This window comes from Triturus cristatus, chromosome 3_2 (assembly GCF_964204655.1).
Source record: "Triturus cristatus chromosome 3_2, aTriCri1.1, whole genome shotgun sequence".
Lineage (NCBI taxonomy): Eukaryota > Metazoa > Chordata > Amphibia > Caudata > Salamandridae > Triturus > Triturus cristatus.
The window spans coordinates 205,237,588-205,257,532 of NC_140584.1; the positions used below are offsets into that span (position 1 = coordinate 205,237,588).

A 19,945-nucleotide genomic window follows, 5' to 3' on the forward strand; every position below is an offset into this window, starting at 1 on the left:
ATCACGAGGACCGTATTTCGCTTTATGCCGATGATATCCTGCTGTATCTTGCCTCACCAAAGAAGTCACTTATAGTGGTCTGTGACGTACTCGCATCGTTCGGTAGGAACTCGGGGCTTGTGATTAATTGGGGCAAATCGTACTTGTACGTTCTTAGTGGCGAGGTCCCACCGATCCCTAGAACATGTTCGATACAGGTTGCCCAGCAAGGTTTTGTCTATTTGGGGATTTTTATATCCATGGATCCTGTTGTGCGCTATGAGAGGAACCTGCTCCCCCCCTTGGCACGCTTGAGGCGAGATGTTGAAGGTTGGCGGAGGCTGCCGCTCTCCCTTGTTGGGCGTGCGGCCCTGTTCAAAATGATGTCTCTTCCCCGCTTCCTCTACGCCCTCCAGAACACCTTGGACTGGGTACCGGCCAAATACTTTCGGGAGGTCGAAGGCCTCCAAAGGACGTTGCTGTGGGATGGGCGGCCGCGAATAGCTATTTCAAAGTTGACGCTCCCATGGTACGATGGGGGCATTGCGCTCCCAGACATCCGACGGTACTATTGGGCCACGCAGCTGAGCGCGATCAACCATGGGTTTTACGGCCCTGCCCTCAGCCCTGGGTATGCCATGGATAGGTGGCTGCTGCGCGGCGGCAACTACTACAGGGCGTTGTATTAGCGGTCCCTAGACTCGTCCCTCACGGGGCCCACAGGTGTGGCGGTGCGCGTATGGAAGATGGCGACCGACTCGCTGGGCTGGAAGGATAGGCTCACCCTCGCTACCCCATTGTTTGAATCGGAAAGGTTGGGAAGACTCTGGCACACGAAGGGCTTTGATAAGTGGGACCTGATAGGTATATCCAAGGTGGGAGATGTGCTCCAGAAGGGGAGGGTGAAGTCCTTCGAGGAGTTGCAGACTGAGTTTGAGCTAGGGCCTTCAGAGTATTTTAGGTATATCCAGCTGCGTCACGCCCTCCGATCAGTCCTCGTGGAGGGTGAGAAGGTGCCGGAGTCCTCTCCCCTTGAGGACCGAGTCCTTGATGGTCATATGCCCGAGAGCACGATTTCGCTCATATATAAGAAGTTGATAAACGTCCGGGCAGACTTGCTATTGGGGCTGAGAGAACAGTGGACCAGGGATGGCCTCGAGTTGGATAATGAGGACTGGCAGTCAGCGGTTTCTTCGCCTAAGGAGGTTGCGATCCCGTCGCGTCTGAGGCTGGTGCAGCTTAAAATACTGCACCGGGTGTATGTTACGGGGCCAAGGCTGGTCCACATGGGATTCTCGGAGGACGGCCTGTGCAGAAGGGGATGTGGTATGGTGGGTACTTTCCTGCACATCATTTGGGAATGTGGTGTCATTGTGGAGTTCTGGAGGAGAGTCCATGCAGTTATGGGGGAGGTGACGGGCATTGTGGTACAGCCGGAGGCGCGGTGCTGCCTCCTGAACGTCTGGGGGCCCACTGATCTCGATGAGGCGCAGACCCAATGGGTGACTCTGGGTAACATGGTAGCTAAAAGGGATATCGTGCGATTATGGGGCTCCTCGGGACCCCCTACACTGACCGCGTGGAAGGAGAACATGGATTGGAGCATGTTTAGGGAGAAGACGGTCTACTGCTCTAGAGGTCGCCCCCGGAAGTGGCATGCCATCTGGGGGCGGTGGAACCAATACAGGGGGGGAATATGTCTTGCCCCGGACCTGGAACCTCCCGAGGAACAGCTTTCCCCCTGACCTACCTTCCAGCACAGTTTGGTTTTGGTAACCGTTCTGGGCCTCTGCTGTTCCCCTTCTTCCTCCGCACACAGTCTTATACTTAGTAGATGAGTGGGGTCCTGCCTCCCCTGGGGGCTTTCGCCATGGGATTTCAATGTTTCTGCCTTGCTGGGGTTTGTTGTGTGTTTTTTCTGTGTTTATTTAAAATTGGACCTTTGCATTACTCATCGTACTGTATCGGGGACACATTACTGTATCTAACTTGCAATGCTGCCGAACCTTCGGGCTGTCGGCTGAATAGCTGTGTCCTGAATTTCGAAATAAAGGTTTTAAAAAAAAAAAAAAAAAAAAAAAAAAAACAAAGCGCCAGAAGGTTCCAGCTATTTGAGAACCGGTTACTTCACCTGAAACTTCTCTGCAGGGAAGTCACAGCTTTTGGTAAGTTCCTAAGCCTTTTCCGCATCCGGAACCCTTTCCAAGCTGCTTGTATTAAACATGCGGCATGATGAAATTTCTGCAACAAAACAGCAACAGTATGAGGTTAAAGAACAGCAACTAAATTGTCTATTTATCAACTAACTGCTTTTCAGCCAATTCAAAATATTCAATTGTCTACCTTGTACTTTGAGGTATCTTTTGTTTACAAAGGTAAAAGACATTCGTAATGATTGCTGTGCAGTAGTTAAAAGAAAAAGAAACTGGTCTTCTTTATTTGGCAAATTATACTTGAATGGGCAATTAAAATGTGTATAAAAGACTGTGTGACAGGTGAATGTGCAAGTGAAGTCAAACATCTCACTCAATTACAGCCTTGTTTCCAAGTACCATGGTTCACTGGCAGAGTAGAGTTCCTAGAGCTTGCCATTTTTAATCCTTTTATGTACATGATGTGCCTGGAGACCTGATGAAAGCAGAAAGGTCAGCTTCTTAATTGATTGTTGTTGACAATCAATATCACCAAAATGATTGCATACTCAGTATAGTCATGTAAATCCTTAGTATTCCATTGTTTGATCCTGTATTTCTTTTCTTTATTTTTTTGCTACAAGACATTAGAAGTTTTAAAGACTTCTTGACTGTGCCAGGTTTCTTGAACCAGCTAATTGGTCCCAAATATCAAAACATACATTTCTGAAAACTAAACACCTAAGGGAGTACACAATTCCCTGCCCTAGGATTTATCGTGTTCTGCAGGGGGTCCCTTTTTGTCTCAATCACGTTGGTGTAACTTACATGGTTTCCACTATGTTTTCTTACTAAGAATACCCTGAAAAAAATCAAACTTTGGCTAAAATCTGATATTTTTCTCACACTTCTGTGAGGGAAAGTTCAAGCAGCTGCTGGGATCCACAAAATATCATGCATGGAAATGGTGTATCTTAAAATAGTACAAGACCTATGAATAGTCGCATACCACATAGAGCCACTAACTTCATTGGTAGCACATGCCCTGGGATGTATCCTAATGTAAGTCTTGGGTGTGTGCTGGCTTCAGTCATGGTATCAGTCATGCAGCTTGCAGGTTTATGTTCCTGGTTTAGGTGTTACTGCAGCAGAATTAAGAATTGCTCCAAGGAGCATATGTGAGGGTCTCCCCCTTCACTTAGACCAATAGACCCTATACTGTTTCTTTACCACATTGCACTCACCTTCCTTTGAACCAGGAGGCATCACAGTCTAGGGAAACCTGCAGCACACTGGAATCGGTTGAGTCGGCCTCCTATGTGAGGAACAACCTAGGGAATCTATGTGTGCCCTGATCCAGTCCCAGTTTATTTGTAGAGGACATGTCCTTTGACCTCACAAGAGTGATGTCTGCACGTCTGAAAACCCAAATAAATAAATTAGATACCTTAAGTCTGAACACCAGGAGCATGTACCAAACGCTTGTTATGATTATTGCAGGACACTGCTCTTGGGGAATGTCAGAAAGTGGGTTATTAGTTGGAGATGATGCAAGTTCTTCACAAGTAATAAAAACCAATCACCATCCTGGGATAAAAGCTTTATGGGACTGGCCTCCAAGGCAATCAGGCAGTGTCTGAAGAGCTGGACTGACAGGTTAGTGTGTGGACCGTTTTTTTGGGCTGTTTGTGGGCCGGTTTTATAGTCTGCTGGAATAATTTTACTGTTGATTTCTCTGGAATTAAAACATTGATTGCCGGCACCCAGCTCAAATCCATGCAGTATCCCATATCTTGCATGACAATGATACAGCGATCTTTATAATTTCAAAATTGCCCATATTTGCAAACACAGGACACTTTTTTAGCTACTTAGTACTCTAATGGGGGCCACTTTATTTTGTCACAGTTTGACCGTGGATCAAAACACCCCTGGGGAGTACTTGACTCTCTGGGTAGAGAGGCAGAGCAGTCCAAGGCCTGCTAAAGGGAGGTGATGTGGGCTAGTGACACAGTTGTCCAAACAAAACATATAACACTTAATAAATCACCAACCAGTCAGTGTTATTTCTTATGAAAAGGAAAATACTTTATAGCATACACACTAATCAATACTACGAAGTACCCTATATAACAGCAGATGGAAATGCCTATGGTGACACCCTCTAACAGGTAGCATCAGTGTAAAACCTGAACCACAATACTCTAGACTTCCGATGAACACAATATTATTGGGTGCAGTCATTAAAGTCAGACCTAATGACTTTATCAGGTGCACAGGTATGCGCCACTACATCTTTTGTTGTAAACCCCTCATTTTCCTTGGGTACCTTGGCCCCATTTTCTGAGGACATTTTGGGGGCCTCTAGTTCCGCTGATGGAAGCATCAGCTTGGGCGGGACTAGGCCCACTTCGCCACTGAATTCCAAGAAGAAAAGACATACTAAGGGGCCCTCATTCAAGTCAGTGAATTAGCCTTCTTTTTGCGACCATTCGTCCTGTCCAATACCAATTGATTTCTCCAACACTATAGTAGACCGACGTATGGATTTGTTGTCCAAGAAGCTACTTTTTCTTCCTGTGAGCTTAGACTTGCTAAACTTGAAGGAGCAATGAATAACTTGGAGGATCAACTTGAGGCGTTGTCACATAAAGGAGCTGAGAGGTGGGGTCATCTGGTCTTACGCCTCAACGACTGTAATATTTTAAATATCCGAGTGAAGGGGGGGCCTGTGTTTCCTCAATTCAATCTGGGATTCCGCTCGTTCAAGACACATCTGATTCCAGTATAGCACTGGTTCTGCAGTCTGCTTGCCCTACTACCCACAGTCCTATTCCGGCAAGAGGCATGTCCCTTGCTGCGAGGATAGAAGGTCTACTTCCTCAGAATCCAGCTACAGGATCCCTTACTGCCGTTGACCACACACACTTTAATACTTTACCCCTCATTAGTACATGTTGGACCTTACAACTTAGAACTTCTACCATCAGCCACACCCTACATTATTTTGGCAAATGTCTCAGTGCTTGTGTTAGATGCAGTTGAAAATTAAGGTCCGCACAAAAACAAAGTGGCTGCATAACAGAGTGGGCTGTAGTGTTCCTCTGTTTAAGGAAATCATTATGGCCAGAAGAGTTTCTTGGATTGGATCACAACCAAAGACATTGGTGAACATTGATAACCCACAATTAGCAGCATATTTGTTATCTCAGCTATCATCTAGCACTGCGCCTAAAGCAGGTATTTCTGTGTTTCCTTTGGGTTATTTTTTTTTTTTTTTTTTTGAAAACCTTTATTTCGAAATTCAGGACACAGCTATTCAGCCGACAGCCCGAAGGTTCGGCAGCATTGAGAGTTAGATACAGTGATGTGTCCCCAATACAGTTCAAAGAGTAATGCAAAGGTCCAATTTTAAATAAACACAGAAAAAACTCACAACAAACCCCAGCAAGGCAAGGACATTGAAAGCCCATGGCGAAAGCCCCCAGGGGAGGCCGGACCCCACTCATCTACTAGTTACAAAACTGTGTACGGAGGAAGAAGGGGGACAGCAGAGGCCCAAAACGGTTCCTAAAACCAAACTGTGCTGGAAAGTAGGTCAGGGGGAAAGCTGTTCCTCGGGAGGTTCCAGATCCGGGGCAAGACATATTCCCCCCCTGTATTGGTTCCACCGCCCCCAGATGGCATGCCACTTCCGGGGGCGACCTCTAGAGCAGTAGACCGTCTTCTCCCTAAACATGCTCCAGTCCATGTTCTCCTTCCACGCGGTCAGTGTAGGGGGTCCCGAGGAGCCCCACAATCGCGCGATATCCCTTTTAGCTACCATGTTACCCAGAGTCACCCATTGGGTCTGCGCCTCATCGAGGTCAGTGGGCCCCCAGACGTTCAGGAGGCAACACCGCGCCTCCGGCTGTACCGCAGTGCCCGTCACCTCCCCCATAACTGCATGGACTCTCCTCCAGAACTCCACAATGACACCACATTCCCAAATGATGTGCAGGAAAGTACCCACCATACCACATCCCCTTCTGCACAGGCCGTCCTCCGAGAATCCCATGTGGACCAGCCTTGGCCCCGTCACATACACCCGGTGCAGTATTTTAAGCTGCACCAGCCTCAGACGCGGCGGGATCGCAACCTGGGTTATTTTTTTAAACCTCTCCTTCCTGTTTTAAGGGGGTCTATAGTTTCTACAACTATTTCCACTGGCCTTTAGTATCTATCACAACACCTTTGCTAGAGGTTAATGTCTCCCCCTTTAACCGTTTCACTCCATTAAGCTCTCTAGGTGTTAAAGATTGACTGCCCAATCCCGCTGACAGACGACTGTCTCCACCTTTGGCTGACTCTAATGGCAACAAGTTGTTTTTTTAAACCAATTCAATCCTTAGATGGAACATAGCTGGTATCACCAGCAAGAAGGATAATTTAGCCCTTCACTACTTTTTAGCCAATTTTAACATTGCATGTCTGCAAGAGACATGGGACATAGCTGACTTTTTTTTAATGGTTTTCTTTCTCTTCCTGTTACTACCGTTCCTTCCACTCATGGGAGGGTTAGGGGAGGACTTCTTACTTTGGTTTTATTAACCCTTGTATGTACAGTGTGTACGATTCATACCGGTTCTCCTAATTTAGCAGCTGTTCAGTTGAAATTACCCATTCTCCTAGCCTGTAGGTAGTTAACTTTTATAATGCCCCTCCCAGCCTGAAAATCCCAGTTAAACAGACTCTTAAAGGCTTTTTTTAAAACCTTGCATAAATCAAGCTCGAGATTACCTAAAGTATATATTAAGTGACCACAATCCCTTATTTGAGATGGAGCACCGTACTCCCAGAAGTATTTCATAGAGATTTATTAAAGTTACGTCGCACTGAGATTGATTTATCTTTAAATATAACTTTTGCTGCTAACAGTATTGTAAATTCATTTAATGTTATTACTCATAATATACCTCCCATGTTAATAAGTACTAGTAATGTTAAAGTATCAGACCTTTCAAATGGTTTGATGCTAAATGCTCCAGGGCGTACCAAGTCCTTTTGGAGGCAGTAAAGACCGTTCTGAGAGATAACAAATGGGTTTCTAAATGATGTGCCTCATACAAGAGCATTCTAGGGGAGCGCAAGAGGCAATTGAAAGAGGAAGCCTGGAAACAATTTATGGCCGCTAGTTGTCTGAGAGATAGCTCAAAGTTTTGGGAAATTGGCAACCGTCCTATTTACGAGCCAGCAGTGGAACCTGCCTTATTGTCCACTATTTCGCCTGTGGATTGAGTCAATCATTTTAAATCATTTTATGATGTGCCTACTTTCCCATCCTTCGATGGTTTGACTGACTACTCTAATTTTCCAAGTACTACGGTCCTGATGGTGTCCAGCTTGACATCTTTAATAGACTCGGGAGGCACGGCGGAGGCGGTCCAGCCACCCCCTCACCGGCGCTCCGACTGCCCCATTACGCGTAGGGCGGTCGGACAGCCACTGCAGCATGGACGCTGCCAGGGAACTGCCAATCCTTGGTGGTGGAGTGACCGAGTAGAGGCAGCAATATACTTGGCAGGACTGCCATGGACCCGCCAAGCATATTACGAGTTTCCTCTCCGCCACGGTTTTCATAACGATTTCTCTTCTATGTGCCCCACTGTGTGCATGCACCACAGTCCCTGCATGGCATAGACTTTACAGTCCATGCCGTGCAGGAACTGTTTTTGGCGTTCCCATTGCGATGCCCATTTTCACAGGCACCACCATGGGAACACCAAAAACAGCCTGCCAGACACAGGGAAACTCATAATCTGGCAGGCGGCCCAACCAAGGATTTGGCGGTGCGGGAGCAGGCGGTCCGCTCCCGCACTACCAAACTCATAATTGGGTCCCAAAAGTCTCCTGTCTCACTGTCCTCAAGGCATGCGTCAGATAGTGGAGTCATTCTCCTGGCCATTCCGTCCAACTCAAATGGCCATGAGCGTGATAGTGGTTCCATAGACACTCTCACAGTACATACTGACCAATGAGGTAGGCAGATAGGCAGACTTTAGTCTGACCAAAATGGATAATACAAAAAATTAAGTCTCCTTGTCTTAGTTCTCAAGAAATCTAAATCAAAATAAATTGAACAGTAACTCTAAGCTTCCGTTTTAGCTATAACCTGGAGATCATCTTCTGGAATTTGGCCAACCTGGAAACATATAAGCTGAATAGCCTGATGCGCTACTGTCCAGCAATCATCTGTCTCCAAGAAACCTGGTCTGTAGTTACATTTGACTGGGTCAATTACTACGTTATTAATGTTCCTGCTACAAGAGTCATGCTACAAGAGTTAGGAAGGGCCATGCCAAAGGTAGCCTTTTTGTTCTGCTCACAGTTGAGATGCAGTGGGACTCTGAAATATTACATCTTCCTAGCAACAATGTGCAATGCATCCAAATTAAACTACTAAAAGTGAGTGCTTATTCTGCAGACTCTTTATTTCTATTAAACAATTCTCAAACGCTCAATAAACGCCAATAAAAACAAAAATTCAGAAGAAGCCTAGTCCATTCCCGGCCCCATCTTTCCACCTAAAGCTAAGGCAGACAAATGCGGAAAAATGCTACTGAAATCCCTGCATGGAATAAATGGTGTGATCCTAAATGGAAGAACTGAAGGGGACTTCCAGGCCGCTCATACCAGAAACAGGGTCACTGGCTCCTTCATTATAGACTACATTATAAACAGTTATGATTTATTAAAGAAATTCTCTTCCTTTAGATCTGAGTTTGTCCAAGGCAATGATCATGCAATATTAAACTCAAAACTCGAATTGCAATCACATCAAAAGCCGTCTTGGTCGTTTACAGAAGGAAACAGGGAAGCTTCTATAGCATGGAGCCACGGCTGAATTATTTGGAACTCAAATAATATAACTAAGATGAATTCAGTAGTCAGGTCATCTCTTCATCAACATTCACCAGTAGAAAGAAATCCCATACACATATTTGAAGAGATAATCTCAAATGCCGTTTAGGAGATCCACAGGAGGTGTCACTTCCCATTAAAAATTCAAAAGAAGTCGAACTTTCTCAGAAGTTGCATGCATGCTGGCATGTGTAATCGATTGAGACGCTCTTACCCCAGATGTGCAGCAATAGATCTTATTTTAAAAATGCAGCACTGAGAGCTGGCACTCAAAATCCATTTTGACAGAGCTTACAGACTCACTGAGACTCACTCACAGCAGAGTTCCAAAAAAACAGGGTTGTCGAGCAAGTAAACAAAACTAGGGGCTGCATGTGGTGCAATCCATCTTCTCGAAGGGATCTTTAACTGCATGTTCGCCACTCTAGGATGCAGGGAACAATTTCCTGCCCCATGTCCTCCATTTCAGATAAAGGGTTACATGTTTATATATATTTGGATCCTTCAATGCAAAACATGGTCGTAGTGGTAGTTTGGAAAGTTTAAGAACGTAAGGACATAATCTGGTCTTTAAACAATGATTTCAATGCCTCTAAATAACTATAATATTTAAATAAAAATATTTAAACAAAGATGTCAGATACCATGCCGGTTTTCAATAATTTTATGTTTTAAAAACATACAAAAGGCATTATCAAAAAGAACTAAAAGTTCAGCTATTTGCTCCCTTTGTACTTGGTACCTGCATTTCAGCTTGCTGGTAGGATCCATAGCGTAATATATCCAAAAGTCTCCCAAGTTCTCGACCAAAGCCTTTTCCAGTCCACTGTCTACTGAGAAGTGTTCGCAGTCCTGGAAATAGAAAGTAAAATATGACTGCGGCTCTCTTCGCACACCCGTTTCACATGGAAGGAAGTACATGTTGAAGCGGGGTTTGGTATTATTCAGTCAGAGGGGGTGGACAATTTTGTTTTAAGGTAAATAGCTTTAAATATAATAGTAAATCTAATATTTGATTGGTGTACAAATCTATCACCTGTCACATACCCTTTTCATCTATCTAGTCTAGTTCAGAAGAGTTTTCTCTGTTGTTTTAAATGGGAACAATTATCAATAAACAAAGCACAATGTTCCTTACACCCAGACACTCACCTTGAGACTTCGGAATGGAGTGAATGCATAATTTTTCCCCTCCTCAGCTTAGACCTGCATACTTGAGCCCGAATCAAACAGTGTCATCTAACTAGGCTGGTGTCAGAGAAGGTAAAGGAGGATATGAAGGAGGTGAATATGTCTGTAGGCATACAGTGTTCACCTATTAACATTAGATTTCTTCTCCCTCAGTGCTACTAAAAGATAACAAAAACTCTGCGGAAATGAAGATAAGGGCAAACAATGGACAGGCTATTTGCATCCTCAAGGTTCCTCATTAAGTTCCAAAATGCTGCAACCAAAGGAATGTTTAAATAATAAGAAATTTACATTTCTTGATCTTTCATTTTTTTTATATTTAATCACATCAATAAACCCCCTTCTGTATTTTAATACTATTTACATTAAACTACGTGCATCTATAGACCCCAGTTATGCTGATGCACAGTTCATACAGAACACTTTTCATCACAAAGCATTGCTCTTTGGCATCTCTGACCACACATACCTTTTTACACAAATGCAAATCAATAGTTCACACCAGACTTATTTGTGATTACTCTATGGCATGAATATTAACTGTCAGCTCGTAACCACTAACCTGAGTAATCCAGTCAGCAGGGGAAAAAGACAGTCTGACCACTCCCCTTCTCCCCTCCCCTGAGGGACAAATAAGAACTACCCACCCAAGAGGAAGGAAGAGTGGATAAAACAACCAAGATAACAGGGCAGCCTGTCCAGCTGAGTTGTCAACGGGGAAATGGTTAACCAGCATGTATAAAAGGCCACTTGGTGTGTGTAACCTGCAGGTAAAGGAAGGGAACACAAGGCAATTATAATACACTCTTCATACCATGAGCTTCCCTTATACCATATTCCTCCCACCTCTAACACTCACACATGCAACCACACATCAGCACAAGGGCTGCTACTCCAGACAACAGGAGTTGGATACTTTATTCCTGCATCAAACATCAGAAAAGAAAGGGCTCCGTATTTACAAAGGGTGGGTCTGGGCAAGAACACCCACGTATTGGTAAAGGTCACAAAGCAGTCAGCCTGGAAATACGAGGGTCAAGATAAGCAGTTCAGAGATAACCTCTCTCCAGACGAGTAGAAAATCAAGAGGATTAATGGATGTGTCACATAGTAATGACAAGCCTTTGCAATGCCATAGGTCTTGCATTTACACAAGACCTATAGCATTGCAAATAGTAGGCATCACGGACAACGGGAGGGAGGGCGGGGGGGAGAAGGCACGCACAACGGGAGGGCGGGGAAGAATGCACGAACAATGTGAGGTAGGGCGGGAGATGTTTCGAAGGCACGGACAACAGGAGGGAGGGTAATAAAGAAAGCACCAAAGCATGTCGTGCCTGCAGTAGGAGAACCTCATTAATGAAAATAGTGCTCACAGTCTAGATTACATGTACAGTGTAACAACCAAAGAAAAGGGGCCAGTCGCCATGGGAGGTGACAAATGAGGAGGAGGCGGTACTAAGGATGGACTAACAAGCCTATTTACAAATCAGAATCCAGCATTTAGGACGGACAATGAAACAAGCCAATGGCAAATATGGGCGAAGAGTAGGCGGGGCTTCAATTCGCTACTTAACCACAACAGGTCTCGCAAAGCAGCGCATGCGCGCGGCCTCTAGGCTCAACCTAAAAAAAGCATGCACGCGTAAATAAGAAGGCTGTTAGCCCAAGGCACAGCTCTGTCTGTGAGCGTGCTCTTGTAAGTCTTGTCAGGGAAACAAAGATACACAGCCAAGAAAAAACAAGCAATCAGGCAAAGTCACGGGTAAAACAGAGGTACAAGACTAGGCAGGAAGTGCAGTGCACCCAAACCAACGTGCGCGGCTCTAACCGTGCGTCGCATAGGTCTGCGACGGGACTCGGCTGTATTTCCAAGAAGCTGGTCGTATGATCAATACCCAGCATTTCCCACAATGAGCACCAACCAGGAGGGTGCCTGTGGGAAGCCAGCGGGAAAGACGACTTCTTACACCTCAAACGGCCCCTGGAATGAAGACACTCCCACTCCAGCACGTGATGATAGTGCATCAGGAAAAACGCCAACTAAGGGCTGCCTGTAAGAACAGGAATTATGAAGAGTCCGACTGTCATCCAAGCATGACGAATGTTGTCAAGTAATGAACTGTCAGGAACAAAGGCATTTATGGCCCCTGTAGAAAAGAACTGGCGTCTGCGCGCTTGAGTGGCGCGTATATAGGTGACTGCTATTTCATAACCGACACTAAAGACACTGACAGCGTCATGCGAAGCTGAACAGAAGCTCCCGACGGTACGCAGGGGTATGGCGCATGTAAATGTTTGCAGATCGAGCCTGAAGTCTGGGTAATTCAAAGGTAAGGAATCTGCAGCTAGAAGTCTCTATCAGATCAGGGTCATAGGGAAAGCAGCTAAAAGGCGCTTCACGTATGCCGCACGGATCACTGAGATATGTGGTCCAACAAGCAGGTTATTGAGCAGGACAAACACCATGCATTCTCCTATTATATTTGAATGCAATTTCAATAAACAGTGGTTATTAGCAAAAAATAATAAGCATAGAGACAAAAAAATATAGTACTTGTCTTATCCAGCTTTACCCTGTGGACCATAATTGTTTGTTATATTGTATATACACCTTTGAAGCTGTACTTTACATTTTTCTTTGAGTGATAACTGGGGACATTAAGCACTTCTTTGACTCTTTATGTTTTTGTCTTAGTGCTCATTTTGTGTGGCTACTGTTTATTACATTTGCATTTGAAAAGACTAAGGCCAGGCAATTGTTCTAACAAAGAATATGACTACATTGAATTAGTAATTGAGTTACTGTCTATCCTGTAGTTTAATCACAAATGAGTCTGGCGTGAACTATTGTTTTGCATATGCATATGTTACCAAAGTTACTGGCGGCATATTAGGTTGTCTGCTGTGTTCTGTGAAGACAAACATACCTTTATAGCGCACGTCCAGTACTAGCACAATTGGCTGATGAGACTCTGCTATGAGCAGCAAGGCTTTTGTTGCAGCACTTCCTGTCACAGGGTTGGTGCTGGAAGATAACTTATAAATAAGCTCATCCAATATTGCTTGAATGATTTGCTCGTCCATGTGATGCAACACAGAACTAATAGAAAAGAAGTAAAAGACAAAGGGTATTCATTATTACCAAAGTAATGAAAGAACACTAGAATTTTCTGGAGACTTTGTGATGTGTGCTGCTATTCAAAATGTACAACAAACTGTGACCATGAATGTAATCACAAATGAAATGTGGCAAAATAAACTAATATTTGTGCCTCACCCATTATTGCACACTGAATTTGCAACAATAAAGAGATATTTCAAGATAAATGATCCCTGAACTTGTCAGAACATGGTCAATCATCTACCCGATCAAAAGGAAAACAAAACACCACGGCTGAATTGTCGCCAACTGTAATGCTCAGGAGGCAGAAACATTTCGGAATTGAATACATAATATGAATTTGGATTGTGCAGGTACCCGAGAATGATTTTTGTTTCTAGATCTCCATCTCTAAATTGTTAAAATAAATAGTTTGATTACTTGTAGGCAGTACATGGTAAATCAGCTCACATGTTTTTAGGGGCTTTTATGTATTTATTTATTTTTACTTTTGAATAGTTTGGTAGTATTTTTGCTAATGTAATCAGGATACCTGCTCAGAAATAGCTGCAAGGTGCACTTTGACACTCAAGATAATGTCACAGAAAACATGTAGTGAATCATGCATCTGTTCTGTACCCAGGGGTCCCGAAAACAGATGTGTAAAGAGTTAAGGAGCCACATGGATCAGAGACACTTGTGCAATGTTTAAATGATTTCTGACCCTGGATGTCAGATTCATGCTGTATAGCTGTACAGCATGTGGATGATACGCAACTTTACCTGAAAATCAACTCTTCTGAAGACCTCATCTCATTCAACTCCTCCCTGAGGATTACCCAAAACTGGCTAACTGGGAACCATCTCCTGCTCAACACTGCCAAAACTGAATTCCTTCTCATTTCCCCTCCTAAACACACCCCCAAGATTGACCTCTGGATGAAGCACTTCACTATCTCAACTGCTCCCCTATTATCATCGATTCAGCTAAATCTCTCAGAATAACCCTAGAATCACACCTGAACATGAAGAAAAACATTAGTATGATGTGCAAGGGCGCCAACTACCAAATGAGGCTTCTTAGAAATCTAAAACCACTCCTCCCTCAAGAGGACCTCAAGATGGTAGTTCAAGCGCTTGTCCTGCCAAGACTAGACTATGGTAGCGCAACGTTATGTGGCCTCCCCAAACATACCTTGGCCCCGCTCAGGGCTTCATTGAATGCAGCTGCCAGACTGATCGCTGACACAAAAAGAACTGATCACATCTCCCCAGCTCTAAGATCTCTAAAGTGGTTACCCTACGAAGCAAGATTTCAACTAAAGATTGCCTGTCTAACACACAAAGCCTTCTAATTCAAAACCCCTGGCTACCTGGCTCGAAAACTAGAACTATCGGGGGGATGAGGGAGCAGACCATCAAGAAGTGCAAATGCTCTATTACTGAAATCCCAGTCTTTTGGCAAAAAGAGAACAAGACTTCTAGCCTTTTCAGGTTCGGCACCGAAGATCTGGAACTCACTTCCTCTTGAAACCCCGCAGAATTCCTTACACAGCTGCTTTCAAACATGAAGTGAAAACACTAATGGACAGGTTCCTGCCGTAAATAACCATTGGTCGTCTGTTTTCTTCAAGCACTGTATTATCCAGGATTGTCTACCTTATTGTACGAAGTAATTATTGTGCACATCCTTGTACATTTTTATTACCTTATTATGTTATCCTCTACTACCGCCTTACAATGTTCCCTTTTATCGTGTTCTCCTCTCCTATTACTGTGAAGCGCTCTGATACCTCTCGGGGTCTTGTTCGCGCTATACAATACTTTAAACAAAAAAAAAAGAAAATGTGTACATGTATCTTCAATATATGCTTCCACACCTCACAAATAGTGTTTTCCACTTTATAATACATCTGCCACATTATCTGAAGTAATTTGGGAAGAATGCTTAAAGTCGTGTAGTATCTCAAACACCACACTGATCCAACTTCAATTAGGTTTATGAGGCAGATATCAGCAGATGTCCCTCCTGTATTTCACAGATATACAGGCTTTGGGGCTGAAGAAGTCTTTGCTTTAAAATGCCCCATTTCATTCTGTTGGGGCAGCAAGGTGACACTTCCATAGCTCACTGACAGTGACCCCACATCACTTATTCTATTTAGATTAGGCACGAAGGGCTCAATTCACAAAGGTAAATTTACATGTAGAGGTCTACTGACATGTAGATCTACTCCTACACCAAGATATAACTCTCCACCTTTTGCTTTTCACATTTTCGAAGTGCTGACTTACACCTTGGGGAACTTAAATGTCTCTACCCCATCTAAGGAGGGGAGGGGGGTTTAGTTTCTACTACGACAGAATTTCTGATTAAAATGTTAATGACGTTTATTTGAAAAAATAATTAAAAAAATGTAATGGTAATATATATATGTAAAATAATGTAAAGCAATGAATATGAACCTCAAACTAATAAAATAAAATATTTACAAGATTACTTCCACAAATTAGATCTGCATTAAATTGTAAAGTCATTTAAATATATTCACTTTAATTACAAATATTTTTTTTAAATTAATTTAAAAATATTATCTACTTCGCTAACATATTTTGGTTTAATTTGCAGAAAACTTGTTTAACAGTTAACAATGAATGATTTTTTTTTAACACTTCATAAAAAAAGTTATGTTTAATATTTTAAAACTAAGGTTATTCATTTTTAAAAAAACAATAACTACACAATTTAACACTAAAAATTTAAATTTATAGAACTTTAAATTTAGACTAATATAACATTCATACATTTTCGATTAATTCTTTGCCTCCATTGTTTTTTCTCTGAATGTACTGCTGTACTAGAGGTTACCCTTGTGTAGTGCTTTACTTACTCCAACGCTAAAATGGAGCATATTTAAGCCTATTTTGACACTATTAGGACTGTAGTAATGTGTATTTTGTGAATTGAAATGGTCTTATGCTTTTGTAGGTGTGTGTTTTGAATTAGTTCGCCCTTCCCTAAACCCCTTTCGGAAAGTGATTCATTAGTATTGATAAGTAGTAACTTACCACTAATAATAAGGCCACAAACACAATAAAATGGTCAGTCAAGGTCTCAATAAAGTATTCTCGCTCAACTCCTGGTAGCTGGCAATGAGCAGGCAGGCATAACTTAGGAGACAGGTGTTTAAAGCATTTAAAAAACCAATACATGAAATAAGTACGACACAACACAGAATAAAAGTAAAACTCCAATTGATAAAATTATATTTTTATGAACAAATAAGACACCAAAATTACAAACATCCAATGTACAGAACCGAAGAAATGAATTATTATTATTTTTTTTTTTTTTATTATTTTTATTGACATTTTCAATAACAAACTTAAAACATTGCTTCACACTGCTATGTGCGCATCGCAGACAGTGACGACAAGCTCCCCTCCCAACACGGCACAGGGTACGGAATGTAAAGGACATCAAGTCAGTATTACATGGCAATCTACTCTTCAACCAACCGGCAATCCGCCACATCTGCCCATCCGGGTATCCCGCCTCAACAGCCACCAACCCGCCCCACGAGTAGCAGCAAATATTAACGTTCCCCTCCCATCCGAGGGGAGAGCAACGTGTTACAGCATTTGTAGCGGGGTTTGCTACAGCCAGTGTACGAAGGGCTCCCAGATGTCCCTGGGCCTGGACCGCATCGGCATAAGCTCCCAGTACAGGGCTAACTGGGTTTGGCAGTAAACAACGCTTTGAACCCATACCTTAATGCTAGGTGACGTGCCCTCCCCCCAATGCATAGCAACCTGTCTCTTAGCCAATAATAATAGCATTGCTGGCAGTTTACGGTGTTTGGGCTCAATCATGTGCAAAATCCCCAGCAATGCAACCTGGGGTGTGCAGGGGATCAGTAGGCCCGTGATAGTACATATTATCTCCAGCACCCTTGTCCACACTTGGTGTGCGGTAAAGCATGTGTATGTACTTGAAGTGGATCAGGCGCAGCCTGTAGTTAGGGGATAGAAGCTCAAGCTGCCTACAGCACAGATCCCAGTGTATATCAGAAATTTCCGCTCCCAATTCCGCCGTCCACATGCCCCGCGCCGCCGGAAGCATCACGGGGTGGTTAGCCTGCATTCGCACATACAATCTGGAGACCAGCTTGCGGCCAGAATCCACAGACAACACATTCTCCAAAGCAAGCAGATCCGGCGGTGGCGCCGGGAAAGTGGGGAACAGCCTCCGGCTTGAATGGCGGAGCTGGTAATATAGAAGCGTGTCTAGTATCGTCGGTGCCTCCGATCCACTCATCTGCTCCAGCGTTAGGAAGGTGTCACCCGGAAATAGATCGCCTCCAGTGTGGAGGCCCAGCTCCGCGGCCCGCCTCCCGGTTCGCATAGCCCGCAGCGACGGCCACATCAGGTTCCCGCGCAGGGGCACCGAGCGGGTATAAAGCATATCTAATCCGGCCCTGCATCTCAAACCATTCCAGGCCCACCTGAGCGCGTGTACCGGGTCGATTTCTGTGCACCTTCGGACGTGCGGCGCATATAGGGCAACAGTCAGCGGCAGCGGTGCCGCCCTGTCGGTCTCGATCGCCACGTGCGGTTGAAACGGTGTGGGGTGTGCCCAGTAGTGCAAGAACTGTGCCTGTGCACAGTATGCATATAAGGAGAAGTCCGGCGCAGCCAGGCCACCCTGTCTCTGTGGGAGAGTGAGGTTCTCCCAGGACACCCTCGGCTGCTTACCCCCCCAGGCCAGCTCCACCATCAATGAGCGCAGTCGTCGCAGGAAGTGTGCGGTCAGGGGCAGCGGGATATTCACAAATAAGTAGAGGAGTTTAGGCAGGATCACCATTTTAGCCACAGCAATCCTGCCAGCCAGCGAAAGGGGCAGATGCTTCCAGCGACCAACCCTCTCCTCCACCCAGCCGGTCACCCGCCCATAGTTTTCTGTCCAGATCTGCTGCATATCTGTGCTCACCCAGATCCCCAGGTATCGCACCGGCCCAGTCGCCCATTTCAGCGGGCAGTCCGGGGTAAAGCGGGGAGTCCCGGTGGTCAAGGGCAGAATGACTGATTTCTCCCAATTGATATTGACACCTACCTATTACAATGTACCAACCTCAAATAGGTTTGATGTTTTTTACGAGCAAAATGGTCTAGAGGGGGTTGATTGACTGTATGCTGTAGCAGCAATGCCTACGCTTGCTGATTCCCCATTAAGTGATTTTAACCGCGATGCTACCATTTTTCATCCAAATAAAGAACCAGACAGCAATAATCTTGTAGAACCAGATATAGATTGTTTGTTACCCAGGCCTGTATCCTTTGATTGTGAGTATCGTACCATATTACATCACCAGCCTGACGCACTTAATGTTGACCTATCTAATGTAGAACCAAAATCTTCTGCAGTAGAAACTTCGGGATTTACTGTCAATGAACAACAAAACCAGTTATCAGAATTTACTAGTACCGAGGCTCCCATGAACACAGAGAATGATGATGCTTGTAAAATGAGTTTAGTTTCCTGGAACATTGCAGGCTTGGCAGACAAGATATGCGACCCTGCCTGGCTGGCATTTGTTAAAAAATATGCGATTATATGTCTCCAAGAAACATGGCTAGAAGAAAACACTGCCTTCATCGAAGGGTATCAAAGCTTCCTTAGGCCAGCATCCCCCTCTACTAGTGGCAGAGCAAAAGGGGGCCTGGCCATTTTTATAAACTTGGCCCTGTCTTGTGATATAACTAATCACCAATATGTAAATAGTAACCTTCAAGTGCTTATACTGAAGAGAGGCAAAAATGCTTTGACTTTAGTCAATTTTTATAACGCTACATTTAGTCAAGGGGAATGTAACATATTGTTGTTGAATGAAATGTTGAAAGAGGGAACAGACATATTACCTTGTAAAGTATTGATTGTAGGTGACTTTAATGTACATCCATGCGGTAACCCTCGAGATACCCCAATGGGATCCCTCGGGTGTAACAGCATGGATGGTTTTCACTTTGATCATACTAAACGTGGCTCTCTTCTTAATGATCTACTCAATGAAAATAACATGTTTGTAGCCATGTCTTTGGTTCCAGAATCCAAAGTTTTTGATGTTCCGACGTTCAAAGGGTCACGTTACGGGTCTTTTATTGACCATATATTATTATCTGTTGACCTTGTTAACCAGATCTCCTGCTTTACCATCCACATGAATATTTACAGTGATCACAACCCCATTTCTATTAATTTGAATGGTGGTATATTTGAATTACGTAAACAATGTAAAGATAGGGGAATTTTACAATGTACAAATGGTAAACGTCGCTTGAAATGGCATAGGGTAGATCAAGAAAACTTCTACAATGATATTAATAAGTTATGTGGTGAGGAATTAGTGACCTGTGCCTCAACTTCTATGTCCCCAAAGCAAATTTTAGCCACTTTTGAAGGTGTAGCGTCAATAGTAAGCTCTATGTTATTAGTTCCAGTGAATGGGCAAGTTGATAGTCACCCTAAATGGTTTGATCACGCATGCTCTGTGGCAAGCAGAGATTTAAGGATGGCGCTAAAAAACAAACCTAGAGATCTAGGCGAAATCAGGATCCTCCGCTACATTTATAAAAAAACATT

The 19,945-nt window shown here is 43.9% G+C and overlaps 1 protein-coding gene across 7 annotated transcripts in view; it reads right to left on the minus strand.

Annotated features, from left to right (window-relative positions):
• The window catches only part of IQCB1 (IQ motif containing B1), a 242,569-nt gene that overhangs the window by 103,935 nt on the left and 118,689 nt on the right, over window positions 1-19,945 (minus strand). For all 7 annotated transcript variants that reach the window (XM_085647522.1, XM_085647521.1, XM_085647524.1 and 4 more), the window contains 3 exons: window positions 13,133-13,305; window positions 9,754-9,863; window positions 2,111-2,220 (listed from right to left, as the gene is read on the minus strand). In XM_085647522.1, coding sequence (XP_085503648.1) covers window positions 2,111-2,220; window positions 9,754-9,863; window positions 13,133-13,305 — 393 coding nt within the window. The remainder of the gene's footprint in view (window positions 1-2,110; window positions 2,221-9,753; window positions 9,864-13,132; window positions 13,306-19,945) is intronic.